This window comes from Macaca mulatta, chromosome 14 (assembly GCF_049350105.2).
Source record: "Macaca mulatta isolate MMU2019108-1 chromosome 14, T2T-MMU8v2.0, whole genome shotgun sequence".
In the NCBI taxonomy this organism is placed as follows: Eukaryota; Metazoa; Chordata; class Mammalia; order Primates; family Cercopithecidae; genus Macaca; species Macaca mulatta.
In genome coordinates this window covers 3,004,478-3,026,500 of record NC_133419.1, presented here as the reverse complement: position 1 = coordinate 3,026,500, position 22,023 = coordinate 3,004,478, and the positions used below count along the sequence as shown (strand labels likewise).

The 22,023-nt window shown below is 52.2% G+C and overlaps 1 protein-coding gene and 1 long non-coding RNA gene across 7 annotated transcripts in view; one reads left to right on the top strand and one right to left on the bottom strand.

Annotated features, from left to right (window-relative positions):
• OSBPL5 (oxysterol binding protein like 5) overlaps positions 1-22,023 on the top strand; it is a 116,757-nt gene that overhangs the window by 79,401 nt on the left and 15,333 nt on the right. For 3 of the 6 annotated variants that reach the window (XM_077961737.1, XM_015113388.3, XM_077961738.1), the window contains 8 exons: positions 1,491-1,571; positions 1,806-1,907; positions 3,269-3,472; positions 4,289-4,373; positions 15,768-15,942; positions 16,258-16,450; positions 19,643-19,827; positions 21,479-21,560. In XM_077961737.1, coding sequence (XP_077817863.1) covers positions 1,491-1,571; positions 1,806-1,907; positions 3,269-3,472; positions 4,289-4,373; positions 15,768-15,942; positions 16,258-16,450; positions 19,643-19,827; positions 21,479-21,560 — 1,107 coding nt within the window. Of the gene's footprint in view, positions 1-1,490; positions 1,572-1,805; positions 1,908-3,268; positions 3,473-4,288; positions 4,374-15,767; positions 15,943-16,257; positions 16,451-19,615; positions 19,828-21,478; positions 21,561-22,023 lie in introns of all 6 variants that reach the window. The other 3 variants (XM_077961736.1, XM_015113387.3, XM_028833081.2) reach the window with 1 other exon arrangement.
• Positions 5,335-12,449, bottom strand: LOC114672211 (uncharacterized). Its single transcript, XR_003722427.2, has 4 exons — positions 12,318-12,449; positions 8,269-8,365; positions 6,632-6,779; positions 5,335-6,241 (listed from the first exon to the last, which is right to left on the bottom strand). It is a non-coding gene; the product is annotated as an uncharacterized LOC114672211 (long non-coding RNA).

The window sequence follows — 22,023 nt, the reverse complement described above, 5'->3', positions numbered from 1 at the left end:
GACTGCCAGTCCTTGGAATGGTTCCATGCCCTGCCCCTTGCTAGCTCTTCACTTCTCTGTGCCTTGATTTCCCAGGCACAAATAAAATAGGGACCATAACTGGCCCCACCTCATGCTTGGCTGCAGAATGAAGGGGATGAATACAGGCAGCACCCGAACAGGACCTGGTGCCCCAGCAGACAAGGCTTTAGCTCTGTACTTAGCACCATCATGATTGGGGTGGTGGGCAGTCCCCAGCGTCCTGGGCTTCCAGCCACGAGGAGGCCTGAGGGAGGCTTTCCTTGCACTGGAGGCTCCCCTGGAAAGTGCTGAGCACCCACAGATGCCCAGCCAGAGCAGGGCAGGGCGGGCACGCTTTCTCTGGAAAAGGCCAGACAGCATTTAGGCCCCGCCATGGCGCAGGCTCCGTTCCAGGTTCTCGGTGCAGCCATCCAAGCGTGAGAACAGCCACAGACAACGCGTGCCAGATCGCCTGGCTGTGTGCCAAGAAAACCTTATTTATGGACTCCTCATTTGAATTTCATATAATTTTCACATCTCACAAAATATTCTTGTGATTTTTTTTTCAACTGATTAAAACTGTGGAAGCTGTTCTTAGCTTGCATACCACATGGAAGGAAGCAGCAGGCAGGATTCAGGTCGTAGCTTGTTGTCCCCAGCCTACAGCCTTTAGACCTGGTTCTTTGTCCCAACTACCCCCCTACCTGGCCTCAGGTTCCCCATCTATAGAAGAACCATGGCCCCTTCTGCCTCCAAGATCTTGGGACTGCTGCCCTGGGCCCGTGCAGTCAGCCACGTGTTGGACTCGGGTTCGGGCCTGGACAGTGACGCCTGCCCTTGGCTCCCAAGAGATGGGGTGGGCACCTGCACTACACACCCCCCCAGCACATTGGCCCTGCCCAGAGCTGGGCACATGCAGTGGCCAAGGAGCAGCCATGCTGGGTACCGTGCAGGGAAGACAAGGCAGGGAAGCTGTTCTTTTCGGTGGATGCAAGGCTGGTCCCCAGAGACCCAGCCTGAGTGCTTGTTACCACCATCTCGTGGCTACCGCCGAGCTCCCCTTCTGCAAACTCCACCCTCTGGCTCCCCGACTGCCTTCCTCAGAGGCCTCCCAGGTGTCCCCTCAAAGAGGACCGTCCCTCAGGGCTCAGTCAGACCCATGGAAAGTCAGCCCTGGACCCTGATGTCCCCACATGTCCCTCCTTCCTGACCGCCCTGCCGCATCCCAGCTTGTGCCCCGAGGAAGATGGGTCTCCCCCGGTCACTGGCATGCGCCCATGGAGGGGCTCTTGTCAGCCGCCCTTGTTCTTCCATCCCCCATGGCAGCCCTGGAAGTTCTGGTCGGGGGGACAGAGGGTGCCAGGTGGGAGGGGAGCAGAGCACCCTTCTCTGACCTCTGCCCCTCATATCCTTGGCATCAGGCCAACCTGGGCTCCTAGCCCTGGGCCGGCCCCTGTGCCCGGTCCGCCATACCCACCTCTCTCCTGTAGGCCGAGTACAGGCTGTGCAACGGGTCAGACAAGGAATGTGTGTCCCCCACCACCAGGGTCACCAAGAAGGAGACTCTCAAGGTGAGTCCAGGCCCGGGAAGGGTGCAGCCGTGTCATTGTCAGACCGATGGCCACCTGAGCCAGGGAAATTACCCTCCCCGCCTGTCAAAAGGAGGGGGACAAACCACACCTGGTCGCCTCCACGCCCCCTGCTTCCTCCCCTGCCCCTGGACCCCCCACTGGGCCGGACGGTGGGAGGACCTGGGGCAGCTTGGTGCCTTCTCCCATGACCCACCGTGGGTGCCCTGGGCCCAGGCGCAGAAGGAGAACTACCGGCAGGAGAAGAAGCGTGCCACACGGCAGCTGCTCAGCGCTCTGACAGACCCCAGCGTGGTCATCATGGCCGACAGCCTGAAGGTAGGTGACACCGGCCTCTGGCCACCCAGGACACGGGTCAGCATGCTGCTGCCATAGCAAAGGACCACAAGTGGGGTGGCCTGAAACCATGGAAATTCACTTTCCTGCATCCAGCCGCATCACTGCAGCCTCTGCTCCATCCTCATGCGGCCTTTCCTTATCCACCTGTCTCCCCCTTTCTATAAGGACACTGGTGGTAGGAATTAGGACCACCTTACTCCAGGGTAGCCCCATCTTCACCTGATTATGTCTGCAAAGGCCCCATTTCTGAATACAGTAGGGCCTGGTCAGTGGGTGGAGGGCACTGGGGAGGGAGGCATTGCTGCAGCTTCCGGGAGAGGACCCCACATCAGGGCGGGGTGTCCTGTGCTCAGACCTCACGGAGACCATGGCCATTCACTCAGCCTCTGAGCCTCCATTTCCCCTTGCGCACAGTGGAGGTAAAACTACCCAACTCGAAGGCTGCTGGGCAGCACATACCAGATAAGTGTGCCCGGCCCTAGTGTCTGCAGAGCCCTGGCCCATGTGGGCTCCTTCTACCCACATACCAAAATTATGAATCAAAAGTTAGGTGCAAAAGTGAGTATTCAGAATGAGAAAAGAAGTGACAACTACTTTCAGAATTTACAGAGCTGCCAGGCCAGGCGCGGTGGCTCCCGCCTGTAATCCCAACACTCTGGGAGGCCAAGGTGGGTGGATCACCTAAGGTCAGGAGTTTGAGACCGGCCTGTCTAAAATGGTGAAACCCCATCTCTACTAAAAATACAAAAATTAGCCCGGCATGGTGGTGGGTGCCTGTAATCCCAGCTACTCGGGTGACTGAGGCAGGAGAATCGCTTGAACCTGGGAAGCGGAGGTTGCAGTGAGCCGAGATTGTGCCACTGCACTCTGGCCTGGGCAACAGAGACTGTCTCAAAAAAAAAAAAAAAAGAGTTTACAAAGCTGCCAGTTACAATAGTCACGCCACTCATTGCTGGTTCCTCCCTAAGGGCCTTGACCTTGAACATGACCTTCACAAGTAAATTTGTCCTTGCTGCCACATATTTCTTTGCATTCACCATAACACATGGGCTCCTTTTAAAAACTAAATGAGGACCCTGCCCCGAGTTCCACTCTGAGTCCTGGGGCCCTGCTCACCATGGCCTGGCCCCTGCTCGGGCATGCGACAGACACAGGACACCACCCCAGGGAGTGGGGGTGAGGAAAGGGTGAGTTCTGAGCTGGTGTGGGGGAGTGAGGGAAGAGAAGTGCCCCTCAGCAGCCCACTCTGGTCTGTGCCCGGCTCCCTGCCAAGCCTTCAAGATGCCCCCCGGGGTGGTGGCCCCGGAGGGTGGGCATTGACGCCGGCACCCTCCCTGCAGATCCGTGGCACCCTGAAGAGCTGGACCAAGCTGTGGTGTGTGCTGAAGCCGGGGGTACTGCTCATCTACAAGACGCCCAAGGTGGGCCAGTGGGTGGGCACGGTGCTGCTGCACTGCTGCGAGCTCATCGAGCGGCCCTCCAAGAAGGACGGCTTCTGCTTCAAGCTCTTCCACCCGCTGGATCAGTCCGTCTGGGCCGTGAAGGTGCTGCAGAGGGACGGGGTTGAAGATAGAGGCCCCGGAGGGCCAAGGGGCTCATTCCTGGGGCCTCGGTGGAGGGTGGAGCCAGCCAGCTAAATGGCCCCCTGGGGGCGTTGGGCAGGTCTCTCACCTTCTCTGAGCCCCACATGCGGTGGGGGGGGCGGGGTGGCGGGGGATGATGATCAGATGTGGTCACTGGTCCTCCAAGAAGCAAACAGTAGGCTGCAAGGAGGTGGCCAGCTGGCAGCAAGGTCACCCCAGCCCCTCACCCAGCTGCTGTCCAGGAGGGAGAATAGTAGCCACTCCCCAGGGGTGGCTGAGGAACAGCTCCTGGCCCTCACCCCTCCTAACCCGGGGCTGCCCTGCCAGGTCTAATGGGTAGGAAACCAGAGAAACCCAGAACACCTGGTTACATTTGGATTTCAGCGAAACATCAGGGTTCTTTCATACGAGTCTGACCCCAGTCGTGCATGGGAAATACTTAGACCAAAAAGCTACTCATGGTTTTTCTGGGATTCAGACATCACTGGGCATCCTGGATGTGCATTTGCTGATTCTGGCCACCCCGAGTTGGGAGGCTCAGAGCTGGAAAGCTGAGGGCAGAGCTGCCGGCTAAGAAAAGGGACAGAGCTCCCTCACCTACCCGCCTCTCGGCAGCCAAGTGTCTACCTGGCCAGGTGCCTGGCCCCACCTGGTAGCCCTGTGGCCCTGGGGGTATCCAGGTGGTCCCGGGTGTGGGTCCGCATGGTTCTGCCTGACCTGTCTGTGTAGCTGGCCCTGGGTGTTGCCTTGGATGACACCCAGATCCTCTCTCTCCAGGGCCCCAAAGGCGAGAGCGTGGGCTCCATCACACAGCCCCTGCCCAGCAGCTACCTGATCTTCAGGGCCGCCTCCGAGTCAGATGGTAAGTGCCTGACAGCTTGCGCCTCTCTCCAGTGCCCCCACCTGAAGTGGGTCCCCTTTTGAGGTTGTAGCCCAGGTACAGGTGGCCCCAGTTCAGTCCCTTCCACTGCCTGGGGGCAGCCTGAAGTCTGGCCAGGATGAGTCTGGCTCAGAGCTAGGCCTGCACTCGCAGAGCCCCCATTCCTAGCCTCAGTTCCCCATGAGTAAAACGTGACATTAAAATACCACCTGTCAAAGGCCAGGCATGGTGGCTCACACCTGTAATCCCAGCACTTTGGGAGGCCGAGGCGGGTAGATCACTTGAGGTCAGGAGTTCAGGACCAGCCTGGCCAACATGGTGAAACCCCAACTCTACTGAAAAATACAAAACTTAGCCAGGCGTGGTGGCAGACGACTGTAATCCCAGCTACTCAGGAGGCTGAGACAGGAGAATTGCTTGAACCCGGGAGGTGGAAGTTGCAGCGATCCAAGATCGTGCCATTGCACTCCAGCCTGGGCAACAAGAATGCAAGTCCATCTTAAAAAAAATAAATAAATAAAAACACCTGTCACCTCAATGGTGTGAGAACCCAGTGACATTATAAAAGCACTCATATAACAATTACTGAGCTGCAACCACATGCCAGTGTGAACCCCAAACATCTGAGACAGGTCTCAGATAATTTAGAAAGTTTATTTTGCCAGGCTGGGTACAGTGGCTCACACCTGTAATCCCAGCACTTTGGGAGGCCGAGGCAGGTGGATCACCTGAGGTCAGGAGTTTGATCAGCCTGATCAACATGGCGAAACCCTGTCTCTATTAAAAATACAAAATTAGCTGGGCATGGTGGTGGGTGCCTGTGATCCCAACTACTCGGGAGGCTGAGGCAGGAGAATTGCTTGAACCCGGGAGGTGGAGGTTGCAGTGAGCCAAGATCAGGCCACTGCACTCCAGCCTGGGCAACAGAGGGAGATTCCATCTCAAAAAAAAAAAAAAAAAGTTTATTTTGCCAAGGTTGAGGCCACGCCTGTGACACAGCCTCAGGAAGTCCTGACGATGTGCCCAAGGTGGTCAGAGCACAGTTTGGTTTTATACATTTTAGGGAGACATGAGACATCAATCGGCACATGCAAGATGAACATTGGTTCGGTCTGGAAAGGCAGGACAATCAAAGCAGGGAGGGGGCTTCCAGGTCATAGGTAGATTAGAGACAAATGGTTGCATTCCTTTGAGCTTCTGATGAGCTTCTCCAAAGGAGGCCATCAGATATGCATTTATCTCAGTGAGCAGAGGGGTGACTGAGTAGAATGGGAGGCAGGTTGGCCCCAAGCAGTGCCCAGTTTGACTTTTCCCTTTAGCTTCGTGATTTTGGGAGCCCAAGATATTTTCATTTCACATTTCCCCCCTTTTTCTTTTTAAAAATCTTTTGGAGAAAGCATTTTAGAAGAAAACGAGTCTCTGGTCTCAGGTTCCACCTGATCTCTGATGGCTAGGATGGTTTATTCCTACACACGTAGGTCCCAAGTTATTAGGAAAGCTCATTTTTAGAAGGTTGTGAAGTCTTGTGTCCTATGAAGAGAAAATAGGGGGAGGAGGGGAGAAAAGCAACAACAAACAAAAGAACAATCCTGGGAAATTGGTATAGGCCACATTACTCTGAAGTCCATACATCAGGAGGCAGGTATGAAAGTGGCTTATGTATGTAATAGGTTGCTGTTATTTTCTTCTGAAGTTTAAGTTGCCTAGCTTCAGTTTGCAGGGCTTTAAGAAAGCACAACTTAGTCTTCAGTGACTCCAAATTAGGAAAAATGGGGAAAAAAAAGAAGGAAAAAATTTGAAAACATTATTTTGAAGACTCGTAGCCAAGAAAAGTTAGAATTTCGTCCAAACTGTAGAAAATAACAAAAATTGAAAAACATTAGGGAAGACTAGAATCTAACAACAGCTGTACTATAGATTTTGAAACACATTTTTTTCTCTCCAGTTTCCCATTTTAACTAAGGACGAATCATGGTAGGACTGGTTTGCTTTATTATACTTGGACTAATTATTTCTATACATTGCAGCAAGAGTAATTATTTTTTCCATAGGCTTTTAAATTGTCTTTGATAGAACTTTGTTCCATAGAAGGAATCTCAGATAAGATTTTTAAAAAACTGAGCCCAGTCATGGATTTGTGCCATGAAATGCCTATAAGTTGGGTGAATTATCATCTTTTTGAGGTTCCAAGATAAATTTGGAGCTCCTGGGCCTGTCAGAAAGTGACATTCTTTACTTACCACAGGTCAGGGACTGTGTGGACGAGGTAAGAGGCCAGTTTTTCCAAGGGGCTTTCATTGGTTCCATAAGTCAAGTTTGAGTCCTTAAAGGAAAGCACATCATTCCAGGCAAAGCCTTGGTAAAATAACCCATTTCTCCAATTGTGTCCTGTTACAAATGAAAACAGATTCTTATTGCACTTATGCAAATAATTACATTGTCATAAGTTACGAATACTCAGATAGTTTCCAAATTCTGTAAAAATCAGGTAGAGAGAAACAAATATGCTCCAAATTTTGTTCATAGGAGTATACTTTACTCAATTGTTAAAAGCCTTAAATAGCTTAAAGTTTTCTTGACTCTGAAAAACAAAACAAAGGATCAGCAATATTTTAAGCAAAAGGTCAAAAAGATTACTTCATACTTCTTTGTTGTTGTTGTTGTTGTTGTCGTGATGAAGTCTCGCTCTGTTCCCCAGGCTGGAGTACAGTGGCGCCATCTTGGCTCACTGCAACCTCCTCCTCCCGGGTTCAAGCAATTCTCCTGCCTCAGCCTCCCGAGTAGCTGGGGTTACAGGCATCGGCCACAATGCCCATTTAATTTTTGTATTTTTAGTAGAGATGGGCTTTCACTATGTTGGCTGAAGTTTTATAGCTGATTATAAAACCATTATAAAACCCCCTTCTAAAGAGGACCAAAACAAGACAACGATTGTCTGTGGATGACAAAAAGTTTTAGGGCAGCCATAGTCAAAGACATAATTGACAAGGAAATTTGTTACCTCTGTGGCACAAAGTAATTTAACATAACAATTATAATTATTACTGATAACGTACATTAGGTCATATCAGAATTATAGGAGTTTCCCATAATTTTGGAACACATACCAATAACATATTTATACAAATACAGCCCAAAGAAAACCAAACACCATTTTATATTTGACAATGCTTCGTGTATAATTTTTATACCAAATAAAAGCCAAACATGTCCTTTTTGGACTTTAGGGAACCTATTAATAATATCTTAAAGGATTAGGTTAGAAAAAGATATAATTTATAATTTGATTTTGGAAAGTTTGTCAAATATTAAAGGTTTAAAACACTTGATATTACAAAATAGGATTACAAGTCATTGTAAAATCATTCATTTGAACAAAGTGATAACTCAAGGATTTTTTTAGAAAGGCAAAAACCTTCATTCTTTGAGACAGGAGACTTAGTTTTCCAAACAATAAGCCCTAATAACGTCATGAAGCCAATTAAATTATTTTCCAAAATTACAGTCTATAAAACTTTCATCTTGATCATAAGATATAACTTCCATAAGCCTTTATAACCTTTATTAAGGAGTCAGTTATTGTTTCATGAAAACCTTGTTTATCTGACACAGGGGCCCATATGCCAGTCTTGCATCAGTGTGTCTTTGACATTAATCATTAATTTATAGAGAAACTGAACTTACTATTTTTTTTTTTGAGATGGAGTCTCGCTCTGTCACCCAGGCTGGAGTGCAGTGGCACAATCTCGGCTCACTGCAAGCTCCACCTCCTGGGTTCATGCCATCCACAGATTACAGGCGTGAGCCACCGCACCTGGCTGAGAAACTGAACTTATTTTATCTCTCAAAGTCAGCTCTTACAGTCTCACATGCCTACCTCTTCTGGGATAGTCTCTGGGCCTTGAGGAGTTGAAGAGTTTTAATTTCCGTGTCTCAGGAATGTGGTTTATTTTGATTGGCATCTTCTACCAGGCCTGAAGATGAAGATTTAATTGCTGTCAGTGTTTAAAATTTAGGAGGACTTGGTGTTCTTTTTATACCCACGAGTCAAATCCCTGTAACTTGATGTCACAAGGATTTTAAAAGCACATACAAGAAGATACAAGGATGTAATAACCTTGATTAAAACAAATTTTTTAATCTCAGTTTTTCCTAAGCAAACCAAACTTAATAATAATGGCATAGGAATTATTTTGATAAAACATAAAATCTGTTAGGCCACTTACCAAAAGGCAGAAGAAAATACCTTCTACAGTGTATAGAATATTATGTTAGAAAAAAACATTTTCTTTAAGAAAACATTGTTAGCATCAGGCCACATACACACAAAAAAACAGAACCTGAGGAGGAAAACAAAACTTATATGAGCTGAAAATGAGTTGAAGGGAAGTGTTACTATTTTGTACCTTTTAAAAGGGAAGAGAAAACTGAAACTGGCAAGATGCAATAAAAGTTGAACTTTGGATTAAAATTTAAAAATTAAAATCTCTTGTAATTGATTCAGAGTAAATCAACCCCTTAAGAAAATGTCATTGTTCTAACCAATTATTTAGTCTGTAACTGTTTTTTTACATCAAACCCAATATCTAGAAAGACCATTATAATTTCCCTTTAGTCATAGACAACTTGATCGTATAAAAGGCTTTGTTTTTTTAATAGATCCTCTTATTGTGACTTACATAGATCATTCATGACATACTTGGACTTTCTTGTTTGTCCTGAACATCCCTCTTTCTTAAACAACCAGTCATTTTACTCTAGACTAAATTTACCATACAAGATTCTTTCTCATATGAAATTATTTCTCTTTAAACTTTCTTACCCCCCACCAAAAAAACTTCTTTGTAACTTTCTTTACATCTCTTTTACTATTTTATTTCCTGGTTCCTTTTACCTTGTTTTATACATGACCTTTAAATAAGCTTTGAATTAGGCAAAAATTGTTCATCTTTTTAAAAAGGACACACTTTTTCTTAGAAAGTATGTTTTCCTACAAATATATTTTTATTGGAAAATATCCAAATAGTGAATTATCTATTATTTAATCTAACTTTAAATTCTAAATTATGATGAGTTTGTCTGCAAGTATTTGTCTTACTACATTCACTTAATTATTTTAATCATTTACCTAGATTATTTATAAAAACTGCAATTGTCATTATTTAAATTATGGAACCACCATTGCAAAATTATAACTGAGACAGTGAAAGAGATTTGACCTAACTGACTCCATCTTGCTTCTAACCTCCAAGCTGTCCTTGTTCATTCCTGGGCATCAGTTGAACTAACTTTGGGAGGAACTTAGTTTATAGTTTAGCTGAAACAAAGACTATAACAGTCTTTCTCAAAATAAACCTTACTGCCTGTGGACTAGACTACCTAAAGCCACCATTAGAAGGTATGGTAATCTTACTAAATTTAAGATGTAGCTATTTTTATTAAACCAATATCAATGTTTGTTTGTTTGTTTTTTTTTGAGACAGAGTCTTGCTCTGTCTCCCAGGCCAGAGTGCAGTGGCGCAATCTCAGCTCACTGTTACCTCTGCCTCCCAGGTCAAGCGATTCTCCTGCCTCAGCCTCGTGAGTAGCTGGGATTACAGGTGCCTGCCACCATGCCTGGCTGATTTTTGTATTTTTAGTAGAGACGGGGTTTCACTATATTGGCCAGGCTGGTCTTGAACTCCTGACTTTGTGATCCACCCACCTCAGCCTCCCAAAGTGCTGAGGTTACAGGCATGAGCCACCGTGCCCAGCCATCAATGTCTTATTTATTAAAGATTACACAAGCAAAGATCATTCTGTCTTGGGCTGGGTTTGTAGTTTCATAACTCTTCTTTTTTTTTTTTTTGAGACGGAGTCTCGCTCTGTCGCCCTGGCTGGAGTGCAGTGGCGCCATCTCCACTCACTGCAAGCTCCGCCTCCCGGGTTCACGGCATTCCCCTGCCTCAGCCTCCCAAGTAGCTGGGACTACAGGTGCCGCCACCACGCCCGGCTAATTTTTTGTGTTTTCGGTAGAGACGGGGTTTCACCGTCTTAGCCAGGATGGTCTCGATCTCCTGACCTCGTGATCCGCCTGCCTCGGCCTCCCAAAGTGCTGGGATTACAAGCGTGAGCCACCGCGCCCGGCCAGTTTCATAACTCTTATGCCAAATTTTGACACCTATGGTGTTTGGCAGGGATAAGTATGAAATTGCTTGATTAATAAATGCAAACAAAAATGTATGCTGGCAATTCTTAAGACATTTCTAATATTACTTTACCAATAATTTTAAAGCTAGCTTATTCATTAAAGATTTTACTTAAGTTACATAAACTTGAAAAAGCACTGGACTCTTCTTTTTTCTTGATCAAGTATTTGATTCAAGTGCGTTTATTTTCTTAAGCCAATTAGAGCCCTTTTATATATTTTCAGTAGTGAAACATTGTGTACACAACGCAGAAATACATAGACATATTAGGCATGCCAATAGAAATACATTTTATAGGTTTATAAAAACTTTTTTTTCCTATCTTAGACTTTCAGATTCTTGAGAACCTGTTTCACAACCCTAGGCAATTGTCAGCTAAATAGTCTTAATTTGCATATTAAAGGAAACAACTCAGGTGAAAGTCAAATAGCAAAATTTGCATCATAAGGTACAGAGAGAAAAAGTCTGGTGGTGCTAGAGGGAGACTAAAGATGGATGCCAAAGCAAACAAAATTATAGAAGTCTATCATAGTATTGCATTAGGAGACCAGTTTTATTTAGTAGGGACTACCTATCATTTAACTGGATCTCTGAGCTCTGGGAAGAGCCCACACTGAATCCTGGGTCTCCAAAAAGGGAGAATTATTATGAGGTTAGACTACGTAATGCTTTTATAGTGCACTTAAAAAAAAGTTTTTAAACAAAGACATTTCTAAGTGTCTAAACCACACTCTTCCTTAAAAACCCAAGAGTAGCCTCTGTTGCAATAACTATTTTAGTCAAAAAGAAAACACAAAACAGTTTACACAATACAAAAGTAAGCAGTTTAAGAGCTGAGACAAACTTGTCTGTTTACATTCTTGGGGTTTCATAAGAAAAAGCAAGTTTCTCCCCCAGAGGGAGTCTGGCGCCTTCTCCATTTTCTTTAAGGAACCCCAGGCTACTGTAAACTGTTTTAGGTCCCCCACGCAGCAGAGGGTGCAAGAGAAAGGAGAGACAGCAGAAGTAAATCAAGAAAACAGAATTCAGTCAACTGAAAAGAAAAAAACCTTTTGCCCAAAAAAAGACAAGGTCCTAGGAGAAAAACAAAAACAAAAACATGAAGGTCTCTTAAATACAAACACACACAAATGCACACACACACACACACACACGCACACACACACCTGCACACAAACACACACATATGCACACACACACATCTTGGATGTTAGCTTTTCATTAAACTGACTTTTAACCATTGAGCTTCTTTAAAAAAATCTTTTTAAATCTCATTCCATATTTCAACGGACCAATTTTAATGAGGACACAGAAGTACAGTCATTACTCTTTCAGTTTGGCCTGGCTAGTGAAAATGTGGCATTATTATATCAATAAAGCCCCTTAGTAGTCAAAAATCAAAATCTTTCCTCTTTTTTTTTTCCTTTTGCTGGCCATTTTTCTCCCCCCATCACACCACCATTGTGTGTGTGGCGGGGAGGGTAATTTAGCCACTTCAGAGGCCTTGTTCCCCATAATTTGGAACTTCCTTGGGATTTGATCAAGCCAGATAGAGTTCAATGGGAAAAAGACCAAAACAACAAAAACAGAAACAATCAACAACAAAAAAACAGTTAAGCGAAACAAACCATCGCACAACTTCTGTGATTACTGAGCGCTCTAATTGTGAGGAGAAGTTAAGACCAGCTGGTTGTTAATCTTAACTTTAGCCAAGACAAACCACAATTCAGTTACTTACCTAGGGATGGGTCTCAGGCTGAAAACTGCTCTCCACTGTCCTAGAAGCAGGAAAACAAAACAAACAAATCTCATCTTCCCTATTGGAAGCGAGCTCAAATTCCATAAAGGAGTTACCCGCCTTCCGTCGTCATAGAAGCAGGAAAAACTTGCCTTCGTTGTGTTGGAAGCAAGTAAAACTCCAAAAAGAGAAGTTGTACAGCAAAGTAAACTTTGGATCTCGGCCACATTTTGAGAGATCAGGGATTCTCTGGGGTGGGTGCTTCCGGGACTCAGCAAATTGTCTTACTGGTTTGAGCCATAAAGTTAGCTTAAGCTAGTACCAAGCACCAATAGGAGACTTGTGAAAAGTCAGGGGCATTTCCACTCAGAATCCCTCAGTGGATACCAAAACGTGAACCCCGAAAATCTGAGACAGGTCTCGGTTAATTTAGAAAGTTTATTTTGCCAAGGTTGAGGACGCCCACCAATGACACAGCCTCAGGAGATCCTGATGACGTGCCCACGGTGGTCAGAGCACAGTTTGGTTTTAGGGAGACATGAGACATTAACCAACATATGTAAGATGAACATTGGTTTTGGTCTGGAAAGGCAGGACAACTTCAAGCAGGGAGGAGGCTCCCAGGTCATAGGTAGATAAGAGAGAGATGATTGCATTTCTTTGAGTTTCTGATGAGCTTCTCCAAAGGAGACAATCAGATATGCATTTATCTAAGTGAACAGAGGGGTGACTTCGAATAGAATGGGAGGCAAGTTGGCCCTAAGCAGTTCCCAGCTTGAGTTTTTCCCTTTAGCTTAGGGATTTGAGGGGCCCAAGATTTTTCTTTCACACCAGGCACCTTTGAACCAACAGGTTCTACTGTTATCATCCACATTAGATAGATCAGGAAACTGAGGCACAGGCAAACTGCCAGCAAGAAAGTGCTAGAGCCTGGACATGAATGTGAATTTCCCTGACTGCCAAGTGCATTGGACACTGTTGGTGTGCCCTGAGTGGCCGCTCAGGCAGCTGTGACTGTGGTGATCCTGCACCTGGAGGGATTCCCTCTTGGCGGTGCCTCCCTCTAACCTGAGGTTGGGGCCTTGCCCCACCGCACCCTCCAGTGGCTGCTCTGGGTAAATGTGGTTGTTCCACTTCCTCTAACCCCAGCTGGTGCCTCCCAGAGCAGCAGGGTGAGGGGCTCCCATCCCACCAGTGGTGCAGACCTAAAGCAGCCTGGCCTTGACCATGGGGCTCTGGTGCCTGTCAGGTTGGAGTCTTGGTGCCACATCACCCCTGGTGGTCAGGTGCCAGATCCGTGCTTCCTCCTGGGCCATCCTGAGTCCCCGACTCTGTGCCAGGTCCCATGCAGGCCCTGGGATGGACAGGGTAGCCCACAGCCTCTGTGCTCCTGGGTGAGGTAGATAACCAACCATCTGATAAGGCAGGTTGGGCTGAGGCATGTGCTGAGCCCCTGATAGGGTGGGGGCCACCATCCGGGAGGAGGGATGTCCCCAGCCCCTGTGGGTATCAGGGTGGGCTTCCAGGAAGAGGAGGAAGAGGTCTCGGAATGAGCTCCAAAGGATGCGTAATATTCAGGATGTCTAGTCCTTTGTGGCAGCTACAAAGCACAGATGTTCAGGCCCTGGGGCCAACTCGGCAGTTGTGACCCCTCCAGCTCCCCACCACCAGCCACTGCCATCCCTCCCCCAACCCTAGTGTTCAGCCCAGGCTTGACCACTCTGGCACCAACCAAGCCTGCAATGGAACCAGCAGGATCCCAGATATCCCTCGAACCCAATGAGAAGGGCAGCTCTAGAGACCCAGATCTAGGTCTCTAGGCAGGTCCCTGTCTAGGCAGGTCCCTCCCTACCCTGGACCCTGGGATGCTCCACAAGAGCAGGATTTCGTGGATCTGAAAGTGAGGGAGAGAAACTCACTGTCTCCAGGAGCTCCAAAAGGCAGAGGCTCAGAGAGGCACAGAACCGCCTTCAATGCTCTTCAGCCCCATCTTCCCACCTGATGTGACCCCAGAAGCCTTCTTTGAATAACACTAATTAATAGCCCAGGCACAGTGACTCACGCCTGTAATCCCAGCACTTTGGGAGGCCGAGGTGGGCAGGTCACTTGAGGCCCGGAGGTTGAGACCAGCCTGGCCAACATGGTGAAACCCCATCTCTACTAAAAACAAAAAAAAATTACAGGCAGGCACCTGTAATCCCAGATACTTGGGAGACTGAGGCAGGAGAATCACTTGAACCCTGGAGCCGGAGTTTGCAGCGAGCTGAGATCACCCCACTACACTCCAGCCTGGGTGACAGAGCGAGACCCCATCTCAAAACCACAGCAAAAACAAAAAACACACTTATTGACCCGGCGCGGTGGCTCACGCCTGTAATCTCAGCACTTTGGGAGGCCGAGGCAGGCAGATCACCTGAGGTCTGGAGTTTGAGACCAGCCTGACCAACATGGAGAAACCCCATCTCTACTAAAAATACAAAATTAGCTGGGTGTGGTGGCGCACCCCTGTAATCCCAGCTACTCAGGAGGCTGAGTCAGGAGAATTGCTTGAACCCAGGAAGCAGAGGTTGCGGTGAGCTGAGATCGTGCCATTGTACTCCAACCTGGACAACAAGAGTGAAACCCCATCTCAAAAAAACAAACCAAAAAAAAAAAAAAACTTATTAATAGTGTGACCTGTCATAGGCCACCACAAGATGCTCTTCTGAGTGCAAGGGCCGCTGTTAGTAATCACACCGGGACACCGGTGTCACCCAGATGGACACATGCCCCACAGGAGGACCCTCGGGTGGTGCTGTCACCCTGCTTAGGAAGACAGCAGGGCACAGGGCCCAGAGCAGGGCTTGGAGGTGCCCAGCTGTCGACCGGCCTCTGCTCCGCCACTACCCACAGAGCCTCTGGGTGGCCTCCAGCAGGGCTCCTCCCTGGTGTGCAAACCCCTCCTCAGACTTCCCCACCCTCCTCCCTGGACTCCAGGTGGGACCCCCACCAGTGCTTCCCAGTGAGGGAGGACCCTCCTCCCTGACTCCACCTGCAGAAACCTGTAGGAGGCTGGCTCCTACCCTGGGTTTGTGACCTGGAGGGGTCACTTACGCCGGCCTCTTGTCAGCAATGTGGGTGGTGGAGGTGGGTGGGGACGTGCTGTGAGCATCCCCAGGCACCTCTGTAGGGCTGCCTCCCCTGGCACACCTGTCCCCAGGCCGGGCTTGCCTGCTTGGGAAGTCCTCAATCTTCAGGGGTTCCCGATGTCTGTCCCCACACAATCTGCAGCTGGATGTCGGGGTGGGAAGAGAGGGCGTGTCCCTGCTGGGGCAGGGGCAGGGGTGGGTCTGGGATAGAGGGGGTGGGTCCCTGAAGAGTCAGAGTGAGGGGAGCCTCCTGGTGGCTCCTTGGGGGATGGGGGATACAGAGAGGTGGGGGTGGGGCCTGCTCACCCCGTGTCCCCCACAGGTCGCTGCTGGCTGGATGCCTTGGAGCTGGCCCTGCGCTGCTCTAGCCTGCTGAGACTGGGCACCTGCAAGCCAGGCCGAGACGGGGAGCCAGGGACCTCGCCAGACGCATCACCCTCATCGCTCTGCGGGCTGCCAACCTCGGCCACCGTCCACCCAGACCAAGACCTGTTCCCGTGAGTGCGGCGAGGGCATGAGGTGGTGCTGACTCATGGGGTCTCCCTGTAGGCAAGGAAGACGGGGAGAGGACGGCCCCAGCCTCTGCTCTGATGGGCTGCGGGGCTGCAGGCAGGGACGTGTTTACTGCCGTGTGCCCTGGGAGCCTCGGTTTCTTCCTCTATAAAATGGGGCTAATCGTGTCAAATGTGTGTTGTGGAGGTGATGACAGGCAGGAACGTATGTGAAGCACCAAGCAGCGAGGGGTGGGCGGCCCGGAGGCGTGTGCTGGGGTCTCACCTGTGACGGACCCACTGGCACCATCCACCTTCCAGGCTGAACGGGTCTTCCCTGGAGAACGACGCGTTCTCAGACAAGTCGGAGAGAGAGAACCCTGAGGAGTCAGATACCGAGACCCAGGAACATAGCCGGAAGACGGAGAGTGGCAGCGACCAGTCAGAGACCCCTGGGGTCCCGGCGCGGAGAGGGACCACGTATGTGGAGCAGGTCCAGGAGGAGCTGGGGGAGGTAAGAGCCCCCCCAGCCAGGAGCCCCACACGTCTCCCTGGCCTCAGCCCCTCATTCTGGAAGCAGAGGTAGCCATGCCTCATCCTCAGGGAAGCAGGCAGAGCCCAGGGGGTGGCTTTTGTCCCCATCACTTGGCAGTGAGCTCAGGAGCTGTCTTTTAGGTGAATAGGCTCCTCCTCTCTTCCAAAGAGGCTGCCTCGCTGGCTGCCGGGGTGCAGATGCGTGGATGGGGCAGGGGTTCGCTGCAAACAGGCAACTCCTTCCTCGGGCTGGAATGCGCTGATTGGAGAACAGGAGGCTCAGGAGGGGCCCTTGACCCCATCTGGTGGGCGGCCCCACTTCCTGGGGGAACACAGAGGAGGGCATGCAAGACCTGGGTCCCATGCTCACAGGCCCCTGCGCACCTGGTGCTCCCCTGGGGCCCTGGGAGAGCCGTGAACGAGACAGACCTGGGCCCTGGGCCTGGGCCTCCAGTGTATGGGCAGCAGGAAACACAGACGATAAACCCACAAACACAAGACAAGGCTGGGGAGTGGGTGAGGGAGGCAAGCCGGGCCATGGGCTCTTTCTGAAGATGTGAGTGACGGGAGGGAGGATGGCGTTCCAAAAAGAGGGACGGCCGGTGCACGAGCCCAAGGCAGGGGGCAGGCGGCGGGCGGCAGTGTCCCCAGAGCATGCCTGAGGCTGAACAGCCAGGGCGGCTGACTCCCCGCAGCTGGAGAGAACTCGTGTGGCCCTGGGCACCGTGGGGCGCCTCAGGAAGGGGAGTCCGGAAGGAATCACAGGATCTAAGCTTCCACTGGGCAACTTGGGTGCAGGCTGAGGAAGCCGGGCTCTGGGGTGGGCGCTGTCAGGAACAGGGGATTCTGTGGTCTGGGATCTTGTCATTCTCATCCGGGAGGCGAGACAAGAGCAAGGCCGTGGCTGTCACTGAGGGCAAGGGGCAGTCCGTGGCTGTCACTGAGGGCAAGGGGCAGTCCTGGTTTCTGCAGGAAAGGGGAATTAGGTCCTTGCTGCTGTTTGGAAAGCATCGTGTTCACATCTTGCTCTGCACAGGCCCAGAGCGGGCTCCTCCGTGGTCTATGAAATCCTTGTGTTCAGTGGAACACCATGGCCTCCCTGTGGGCTGCCGTTCCCACAGAGCTCAGACTTCCGTGCACGGATGGGAAGGTTAGGATGGGCCTGTGGGGAGTGGACCGAGGGCCCCGGGGGCCTTGGGCTGAGAGTATTGGGGAAGCCACCAGCGGGTTAGGCAAGGGCCTCGGGATAGCCGAGGGGCGGGGGTGGACACCGGGCCACTCGTAGGGAAGAGCCATTGTTAGGAGAAAGCTGAGGACGCCCTGGACCCAGCTGTGATGGAGAAGAGAGAAGTGGGCAGACTCAGGATATTTCGGAAGGTGGTTTGGGCAGATCTCAGCCAGATGGTGATGAGCAACGCTGCTGTGAGCCAGGCAGGGCGGGCTGCTGCGGGTGCGAGCCTGGGGCTCCGGGCAGAGGGCATGGAGCAGGCAGCCAAGGGGACCAGGCACCCAACCTTCAGAGGCCGAGCACAGATAAGGCTTCACAGAGGTAGGGCAGGGAGGTGGCAGGAGCCAGGAGCCCAGGTGTCTCAGAGCCAGCTGGGCCGAGAGGTGGGGCAGGATGAGAAGCAGGGATGGCTGCTGGAGCAGTGAGAGGCGATGGGAACCTACAGCAAGACTGTCTCAGTAGAGAAGAAGGCAGAAGCCTGGTGGAGAGGGTTAAGGAGGACGGGAGCACGTGGACAGAGCGGGAAGATTCCTGACACCAAAGCTACCCATGATGTCCAAGCCCCAAAGCTGGCTTGGAAATCAAAGCTATAGCACTGGGCTCCCCGTGACCCCTCATGGGGTCAGACATGGCTCCTGGGTGTCCACGCACACTATCCACTAGGCCAGTGCCATGAGGATCTGTCCGTGGCCCTGCATGCACAGAGAGGCGAAGCCGTTTGCCTGAGTCCCAGCAGCGGGGATGAGATCCTGACGCAGGACTCAACAGGCCACGCTCCATCTTGACCCCTCCCTGGGGCAGCTGCTGTCGGGCTAAAAATGCAGAGAGCGCAGAGTTCAGATCTCATCTCTGCCGCATAGCAGCTGTGTGACCTTTTGGGAAGTCACTTGTCCCCTCTGTGGAGGGGGAGGACCAGTGTCCCGGTACCCCGGGGCTGCGGTGAGGTGCAAATCTGGAGTGAAGTCACTTATTCGGGAGCTGTGGTGAGGGTTGGGTGTCTCAGAAAAGGAGGAGATGAGGGGCCTTCGTGAGTGGCACACAGGCTTCGGAAGTGAGGGGCGAGTTCACGGTGCCCGTGTCGGTTTCGCGGTGTAGGCTCACCGCCAAACTCACCCATTTGTCCCCATTCAATATCTGAAGGCTTCTGTATACCAGTCATACCTCAAAAAAGTGGTTCAAAAACAGAAAAAGAAATGTTACAATAACCTTTTTTAAAAAATGGAAGAGCAGGCCGGGCGCGGTGGCTCAAGCCTGTAATCCCAGCACTTTGGGAGGCCGAGACGGGCGGATCACGAGGTCAGGAGATCGAGACCATCCTGGCTAACACGGTGAAACCCCGTCTCTACTAAAAAAATACAAAAAACTAGCCGGGCGAGGTGGCGGGCACCTGTAGTCCCAGCTACTCGGGAGGCTGAGGCAGGAGAATGGCGTAAACCCGGGAGGCGGAGCTTGCAGTGAGCTGAGATCCGGCCACAGCACTCCAGCCTGGGCAACAGAGCGAGACTCTGTCTCAAAAAAAAAAAAAAAAAAAAAAATGGAAGAGCAGGCCAAATCCCTGCCTCCCCAGGCAGCCGTGAAGACAGGGTGGGCTGCAGCCTCTCTGTTCCCTGAGCCCAGGGTCCCACGATGCACAGACGGGTTTCAACTGCAGGTGTTGGGAGGCTGCAGCCTGGACTTTGAAGGGGCAGGGCATGGGGTCCCTGCAGAGACAGGAGCGGGCCTGGACCCGGGCTGCAGGTGCCCCGGGGCGGGGTGGAGACACATTGGGAAGAGTTCACATCTGATGGGGCTGAGTCAGCCTCATGAGGCTATGGGAGCCGAGCCAGGGGTTTACACCCAAAGGGGTGGCAGGTACAGCCTCCTCCGGCCAGAGCTGCCACTGTCCTGCCACCCCTTCCTCCCGGCTCTTCTGGGCAGGGCCTGACTGCAGCCTGTCTGCCGCAGCTGGGCGAGGCGTCCCAGGTGGAGACGGTGTCAGAGGAGAACAAGAGTCTGATGTGGACCCTGCTGAAGCAGTTGCGGCCAGGCATGGACCTGTCCCGCGTGGTGCTGCCCACGTTCGTACTGGAGCCGCGCTCCTTCCTGAACAAGCTCTCCGACTACTACTACCACGCAGACCTGCTCTCCAGGTGGGCGCCACGCCGGGGGGGGCACCCCACACCTTGTCCTGCATCTGCATGAGACCCCGCAGCCCCCTCGGCACCTGCCTGCCCTGTTGGGGCTTCCAGAGAATCCCCTGGCTGATCCCAGCCCACTGTTCCTGCAGCTCTAGCCTCCTGGGGGCCCTGTCTCCAAGATGGGCCTGGGAGGAGCCAGGGTCATCCGTGGTGAGAGGGGGGTCAGTCACCAGCACTTGCCACACACCCTGAGCCCTGCACCCTCGAGCTGGATGGGATGGGCTGCAGAGGCTGGAAGGGGGCAGCAGAGGCTGGAAGGGGGCAGCAGAGGCAGGAAGGGGGCTGCAGAGGCAGGAAGGGGGGCAGCAGAGGCTGGAAGGGGGCTGCAGAGGCAGGAAGGGGGCTGCAGAGGCAGGAAGGGGGCTGCAGAGGCAGGAAGGGGGCTGCAGAGGCAGGAAGGGGGCTGCAGAGGCAGGAAGGGGGCTGCAGAGGCAGGAAGGGGGCTGCAGAGGCAGGAAGGGGGCTGCAGAGGCAGGAAGGGGGCTGCAGAGGCAGGAAGGGGGCTGCAGAGGCAGGAAGGGGGCTGCAGAGGCAGGAAGGGGGCTGCAGAGGCAGGAAGGGGGCTGCAGAGGCTGGAAGGGGGCTGCAGAGGCTGGAAGGGGGCTGCAGAGGCTGGAAGGGGGCTGCAGAGGCTGGAAGGGGGCTGCAGAGGCTGGAAGGGGGCTGCAGAGGCTGGAAGGGGGCTGCAGAGGCTGGAAGGGGGCTGCAGAGGCTGGAAGGGGGCTGCAGAGGCTGGAAAAGGGCTGCAGAGGCTGGAAGGGGCAGCAGAGGCTGGAAGGGGCAGCAGAGGCTGGAAAAGGGCTGCAGAGGCTGGAAGGGGGATGCACAGGCTGGAAGGGGGCTGCAGAGGCTGGAAGGGGGCTGCAGAGGCTGGAAGGGGGCTGCAGAGGCTGGAAGGGGGGCTGCAGAGGCAGGAAGGGGGGCAGCAGAGGCAGGAAGGGGGGCTGCAGAGGCTGGAAGGGGGGCAGCAGAGGCAGGAAGGGGGGCAGCAGAGGCTGGAAGGGGCAGCAGAGGCTGGAAGGGGCAGCAGAGGCTGGAAAAGGGCTGCAGAGGCTGGAAGGGGGGCTGCAGAGGCTGGAAGGGGGTTGCAGAGGCTGGAAGGGGGTTGCAGAGGCTGGAAGGGGCTGCAGAGGCTGGAAGGGGCTGCAGAGGCTGGAAGGGGGTTGCAGAGGCTGGAAGGGGCTGCAGAGGCTGGAAGGGGCTGCAGAGGCTGGAAGGGGGCTGCAGAGGCTGGAAGGGGGTTGCAGAGGCTGGAAGGGGGTTGCAGAGGCTGGAAGGGGGCTGCAGGCTCGGGAGCCAGGCAGAGGGAGCAGGGTGGGAACAAGAGCATGGGCAGGGAGGCTTCCTGGAGACAGGGGCACCCTGGCAGCCCAGGTCAGCAGTGTCCTCTCTGCCCCAGCGTGGGAGCAGCCCTGGCACTTTCTGATTAGAAGAACCCACTTCCCCGGAGAAAATTCTCCTGCTTGGGGGTGACCAGAGCGCCTGGGCCAAGCGGCCTGTTTCCAGCTGAGTGGGTGGAGGTTGGGATGGTAGGAGGGAGGGTCAGGAAAGGGAGGTGGCCACAGCCCCGGAGCTGGGGTCAGCGTTCTTCCGCCCATGGCAGGGCTGCGGTGGAGGAGGATGCCTACAGCCGCATGAAGCTGGTGCTGCAGTGGTACCTGTCTGGCTTCTACAAGAAGCCCAAGGTGAGCCCCTGCCAGCCAGGGAGGGCGGGGCTGCGGCCCAGGGGTCTGTCTGCTCAGCCCTCGTCCCTTGGCACTTTCCCGAGTCCCCAGGCCACCCCCTACCCCACATGGCCTTGAAGGATCCTGGTCCTTGATGATAGGGGACAGGGTGGGGGCCCTGGATGGCTCAGGCCAGGCCCCCAAGGGTAGTCTCATCCCTCAAGGCCCCAAGCTGGACCCCTTCCCCACCCCGCAAGAAAACAGCCTCAGGCCTCAGGCCGTGCTAGAGGTGGTGCCAAAAGAAAGGGGCTTTCAACCCTAAACCTCAAGGTACCTTTGGGATCTGTGGTTTTCACAAATTTTTAGCTATGGAACCCCCTTTTAGAACCCCAAACCCAGGACTCCAGTGACAGCAGGGCTGCTCTGGTTGTAGTGAGGGAGAAGGCCTGCAGCTCCCCTGACCCACCATGGAGCCCTGGGGTTC